The sequence below is a fragment of the Nematolebias whitei genome, chromosome 2, assembly GCF_014905685.2.
Source record: "Nematolebias whitei isolate Nwh7 chromosome 2, NemWhi1, whole genome shotgun sequence".
NCBI classification, from domain to species: Eukaryota; Metazoa; Chordata; class Actinopteri; order Cyprinodontiformes; family Rivulidae; genus Nematolebias; species Nematolebias whitei.
The window spans coordinates 6,357,087-6,363,208 of NC_056499.1; the positions used below are offsets into that span (position 1 = coordinate 6,357,087).

The 6,122-nt window shown below is 42.2% G+C and overlaps 1 protein-coding gene across 1 annotated transcript in view; it reads left to right on the forward strand.

The window, feature by feature from the left end:
* The window catches only part of znf280d (zinc finger protein 280D), a 27,253-nt gene that overhangs the window by 4,035 nt on the left and 17,096 nt on the right, over positions 1 to 6,122 (forward strand). The window contains exons 2-8 of the mRNA XM_037696006.1: positions 4,313 to 4,437; positions 4,548 to 4,747; positions 4,836 to 4,935; positions 5,020 to 5,253; positions 5,336 to 5,398; positions 5,513 to 5,619; positions 5,873 to 6,060. Coding sequence (XP_037551934.1) covers positions 4,320 to 4,437; positions 4,548 to 4,747; positions 4,836 to 4,935; positions 5,020 to 5,253; positions 5,336 to 5,398; positions 5,513 to 5,619; positions 5,873 to 6,060 — 1,010 coding nt within the window. The 5' untranslated portion in view covers positions 4,313 to 4,319. The remainder of the gene's footprint in view (positions 1 to 4,312; positions 4,438 to 4,547; positions 4,748 to 4,835; positions 4,936 to 5,019; positions 5,254 to 5,335; positions 5,399 to 5,512; positions 5,620 to 5,872; positions 6,061 to 6,122) is intronic.

A 6,122-nucleotide genomic window follows, 5' to 3' on the forward strand; every position in this document is an offset into this window, starting at 1 on the left:
CTACCACTACCACTTCTACCACTACTACTACTACTACTACTACTACTACTACTACTACTACTACCACTACCACTTCTACCACTACTACTACCACTGCTACTACTACTACCACACTACAACTACCACTACTACTACTACTACTTCTACCACTACTACTACTAGTAGTAGTAGTACTAGTACGACTGTACACCTACCCATCCAGGCTGTCACATTATAAAGTTTGCAGATGATCACATTCACCACTTGCTCTTGCCGAGATCGGATGCTTCTCCCCTCCCTCTCTGCTCTGCTGCTCTGTCTGTCTGTGAAACTGCTTGTGAGACTCTCTTGCATTTCTTCTGAACCATAATTATGGACTTGTTTGGATCAGTTGGTCCCTCAACTCAATTTACAACATTTCTTGAAGAGAAGACAGGCTTTAGGTGAGCCGATTTGCCCTGTTGGCACGCACACAGCTGGATATCTCATCGACTTGGAAGACTTGAGGATATGTCTATCTCTGCTGCCATTTGTTGATTTTAAGGACGCATATTTAATTGGATTTTCGATAACTGGTTCCTGCTTTTTGGATTCGGCTGGTTGCTGGTTTTATCAATCAATCAAAGAAGTCGTCGGCAACGAATTTGGACCCGATCACGCTGCTTGCCTTTATGATTGCTTGGTTCGTGTCTTGAGTATCCGGACCCAAAGTTTTGGGCAGAATGGATCAGATCTTGGGGATTTTACTCAGGCACGTTCCTTAGGTGTGGCCATGTATTTTGGACATTTCGGAACAGAGTGGACCAACACAAACTCAAGGTAGATGTCATTAAGTTCTGTCTGTCCCCAAAACAATTGTGTGTTTATTTGAATTTGGCTCCCTTGGCTGGTCTTGAAGGTCATCTTATCTGAATTTGCCTGGAGAAAATGTGATCTGACGCTCACCACCCCCTCCCTGAGGAATTTCCAACTGATAACCAGATGAAACCAACTGAAGAAACTTTGTCATAATTTCAGGACTCTTGGATTCTCATAGACGTTATTCTTGGCCATTCCTCGACATACCTTGAGAATCCAAAAATTTTCAGTCAGGTCATCTGGACAGTTTATTTTTTTTGCTTAAACGTTTCACCTTCCATCCAGAAGGCTTCATCAGTCAAGGAAATGCACAACACAAAACTGATTCTTCCCCCAAACAATTTACTCCAAAGTGGAACAAACCAGTTATGTTGGTGCTAAGATGGTCTCTTTGGCACACCCCCTCCTCTTGTGCCAGCCCTCTTCCTTGACAATGATTTTGGATTTCACCGGAGGACATTGGCTGATTATTCCATGCTTATCAGAACTCTTACAGTGACCTCGAGAGCATCTATGAACATTCCTCACTGATCTCACCTCCCCCCCTCTGCAGAATGTCTACGTCACTATGTGCTGTTTGTGCGAGGTGTTTTTTAAATATTAGAAGTTTTTTTTCTCAGGCAGGAAAAAAAAAGTCTGATAGGAATGTTTTCGCCTCCAACTCCTACATGTGTCCAGTTTACCGCTGTTTTTGTCTGTCCAAACAGGTCTCACTTGTAAATGAGTCTTTTAGGCTCAATGTGATTTATCTGTTTAAATAAAGGTTGAATGAATTAATGACACAGCGATGGTTGGATGCTTCACAAACAAAGATGAGTTCAGCTACAGGCAGGAAGTGGAACACCTGGAGCTGGTGCAAGGAGAGTAACCTTCACATCAATGTGAAGAAGACGAAGGAGATGGTCGTGGACTTCAGAAGGAGCAAACACACCTACCCCTCCGAACATACGACCATCTGCGGTGGAAGTGGTCTCCAGCTACAAGTGCTTGGGTGTGCACCTGAATGACAACCTCAACTGGGGCAACAACACTTCCAGCTTGATGAAGAAAGCTCATCAGAGACTACGTCCTCAGGCGACTGAGACGAGCTGGTCTGGGAAGCTCAGTCCTCACCTCCTTCTACAGGTGTGCAGTGGAGAGCATCCTGTGCTCCAGCTTCAACGTGTGGCATGGAGGCTGCACAGCTGCAGAAAGAAAAGCTTTGCAGAGAGTGGTGAAGGCTGCACAGAAGATGTTGGAGTCAGCCTCCCCACCATCACAGACATCTACACCTCCAGATGCAGGAAGAGGGCCACCTGCATCATGAAGGACCCCACTCACCCAGTACACACTTTTTGCCCCGCTCCCCTCAGGAAGGAGGTTGAGGAGCATTAAGTGTAGAACCACTAGACTGAGGAACAGCTTCTACCCTGAGGCTGTTAGACTCATGAATCTCTAACCAGAATAATTACTGTGACAAATCACATCATGTTGCTGCTGATCTGTTTCATGTTGCTGCTGATCTGTTTCATGTTGCTGTGTTCATTCGTACTCATCTGCTCACACAGACTCATGTTCGTGCTGCTGTTCGGCGTATTCTTTTTATGCTACTAGTGCTTAACATATTTTTAGCTGATGCTTTTCTTCGTTCATATCTTAGATCTTATCACTGGTTTTCTTTTACATAATACTTTTGTTGGATGTAACTGGGACCCTGTGTACACAATTTTGTTCCACCACATGTACCACATATGGTGCACATGACATAAAAGAATCTCTGAATCTGAATCTACCACTACTTTATTTATAAAGCACTAAAACAACCACAGCTGCAACAAAGTGCTGTACACAACCAGCTTGTTTATTGAAGAACGTTATCGGAGAAGAGCCATGTTAGTAGAGTCTTTCTTACATTCATTGGAGATGTATAAAATGACTAAGTGACTCAAAACGTTCAAGGATTCAAAGTTCTTCATTTGTCGTTCCACCACATGTGAACGACACTGTGTACACAGGGTCCCAGTTACATCCAACAAAAGTATTAAAATGTAAAAGAAAAACAGTGATAAGATCTAAGATGTGAACTAAGAAAAACATCAACTAAAAATACACTAAGCACTAATAGCATAAAAAGAATACGCCGAACAGCAGCACGAACATGAGTCTGTGTGAGCAGATGAGCACGCATGAACACAGCAACATGAAACAGATCAGCAGCAACATGAAACAGATCAGCAGCAACATGAAACACATCAGCAGCAACATGAAACAGATCAGCAGCAACATGATGTGATATTTAACAGTGATTATCCTGGTTAGATATTCATGAACATGTAAAATAAAAAAAATTTAAACAAAACATTAATACCAATAAAAACAAAAAAAAAGCAATAAAACCGTAGTAAAAATAAACCACAGCAAGTCTCAGACTGTGTCAAAAGTCAGGGAATGAAAATGCAATTTAAAAAGTTTTAAAGGTGACGGTGAAGGGGTCGACTGAGGGGAAGATGGAGATCATTCCATAATGGAGCTGCTACAGAAAAAGCCCTGTCCCCTCTGAGCCTCTGTTTGGACTTCAGCACCTCCAGGAGCAGCTGATCAGCTGACCTGAGGCACAGACCAGGAGAGTTCAGGTGAAGCAGCTCAGAGAGGAAGGACGGAGAAAGACCATTTAAACTTTTAAAAACAAATAAAAGAATCTTACAATGGACTCTAAAATGAGCAGGCAGCTGGTGGAGTGAAGCCAGAGTGGGGGTGATGTCCTCCATCTTATGAACTCCAGGTAGAAGCCGAGCAGCAGCGTTCTGGACCAACTGGAGACGTCTGAGGGAGCACTGGCTGACTCATTATTATTAAACCTGATTATGACCATTAGCTAACAAGAAGACCGTTTTTTTTTTTTTTGCTCCAACTAGAAAAGCCCCAATTTGGGTATTTATACCTTCTCCATCTTTGAGGTAAATATTATTAATTGGAAGTACAGACCATGCGTTTTTATTTCTGAATGACCACTTTTATTTGTTTACAGAGGCTGTGCACACCTTGTGCAAGAACAATATTAAACACTGAAATCTGCTACAGGCTCCACAAGAACAGAGAAAATTATTCTCTCTTTCAGGTCATCAAGAAAAGAATGGCATAGTTTATTTTCTCCCAGTCCTGATTCGGGAGTTCTTGCAGCTCAACTGGCCAGATCTTTTTTTCTCAGGTGGTTTTTGAAAGCTGTTGTGTCAGAAATTTGAAGTAGGCAACGATAATCAGAAACGCGCTTTAAAGACGTCCCAGGAGTTTTTCACTTGAGTTTCTTGTGAAGCATGAAATGTCCTGACCAAAGCCAACTTTGTTCTTGTTCTTGATGTCTCGAGAGAAAAAAAAGAACAATTTTCTTAGTTCTTATGGAGTATGCAACAAGCTTGACCTGTTTTTTTTTGTGTGTGTGTTTTTTTTTTACTGTGGTGGTCACAGCTCGTTAGATGTGTTATGTTGTTCGTTTCAGGTCCAAGATGTCTGAACTCTTTATGGAGTGTGTGGAGGAGGAGCTGGAGCCGTGGCAAAAACAAGTTCCTCAAGTTCACCTAATCGATGATGATGACGACGAGCCCATCTTTGTTGGAGTGCTCTGTATGTCTGGATCTTTGCTCATCTTTTAACCGCTTGTTTCGGTTTATTGGGGATTTGTTTTCTTGTGTGTCAAGACTGGGTAATAAATGCGTCACTGCCTTGTTTTACAGCCAATAATGAAAAAGATGATAAAGTTAACCCCGCGCCTCGTCTGAAGAACAGTGCATTGACTCAGAAAATAAAATCCCCTTCTCCTCAATCCATTGCTGGTCCCTCACCGATGGTGCTGCCGCTGAATGTTCCCGCAGCAAAAACTGCATCACCCACCCTGACGTCAATGACTCCGCAGCCTGTTATAGTTAATAATCAGGTATTTTTACATGTGAAGTGGTTTTTGGAACCAAACTATGCAGTATAAAAAGTCATTTCCTGTGGATAATTATTTTGTTTGTTTTCAGGGGTTCATTGTTGCTTCTCCACGATTGGCAAACAACAACGACCTTATCGCTGCTCTTGGGGCACAGTATCCCCCTGGAACATCTTTTACAATCGTACCAGGTACAGTCAAGATGAGGACATTCTTGCACTCGCCTCAGAGAGTTTGTAATTTTTGAGACCAGGTTCGTGTTCTCTGTCTTTCAGCCCCTCAGTCACAAATTTTACAGCAGGTCTCTCCAACCTCCGTGATACCAGGAGGGGTCCACAGGCCTCAGGTCCAACAAATTAAGAACAACGTGGTGACGTTGTCTAATGTCCAGAGCCCTGCCATGTATTCGACGCAGTCTGGGCATCAGCAGCTGAAACGGTTCAACTCTCAGACTCTGCAGGGCATTTCAGTGAAGCCTGTGTCTGTGACGGACAACAGCATCAACAAAAGTGATTCTCGTAACGTTGCGTTCGCTTTCCTTTTACACCGGAAATGATCAGATTGTAAACGTTTTGGTTTGGTTTTATTCAGATAAACGGGGGTTGACGTCACAAGACGTAGATAATGTTGTGAAGAAAGCGAAGCTGGATTTTAGTAAGTTACTACCATTAACGAGATGACGGCTCTTTAAGAACAATTTAAAATAATTGTCGTTTGCAGATAGTTTTTTATTGTCTTGTTAATTGGATCATCTGGCTGTTTTTGCAGCTCCGGGAAAAGTACCCGTCAGAGTGGAAAACGGAATCGCAAAGAAAAACTGTCCCAATTGTCAAGAAGAGTTTCTGTCAGAGGAATCCCTCAAGTTTCATATAATGGTCCGTATATAATATATTATATAATATAATGGCCTGACGCTGGAACACGTCTGAGTGTATCACAATGAAACTTGTGACATTATGTGTAAATTATTAGATTGTTTTACTATTTATATTCTATAAAGCAATAATAATCTGATTTGGATACAGATGTTTTTCAAGGTTAATCAAAGATGTCCTTCATGTGGTCCCAGTAATAAATTAAATAAGATTCTGGACTACGGAGCAAAAGCACCTTTGTTGTTAATTTCAGTGCTGCCGTGGGATTGTGGCAAGTCAACCTCCGTCAGCCCCGAACACGGGTCCGAACAAGCTCGTCATGCTGGTCGCAGATTTCTACTATGGCCGCTTCGAGGGAGATCCGAGAAAAATGGAGGCGCAAAAAACCAACACCACGTTCAAATGCCAAAGCTGTTTAAAAGTTCTCAAAAATAATATCAGGTATGATGCTGCTTCTTGTTGTTGTTGTTGTTGTTGTTGTTGTTGTTGTTGTTGTTGTTGTT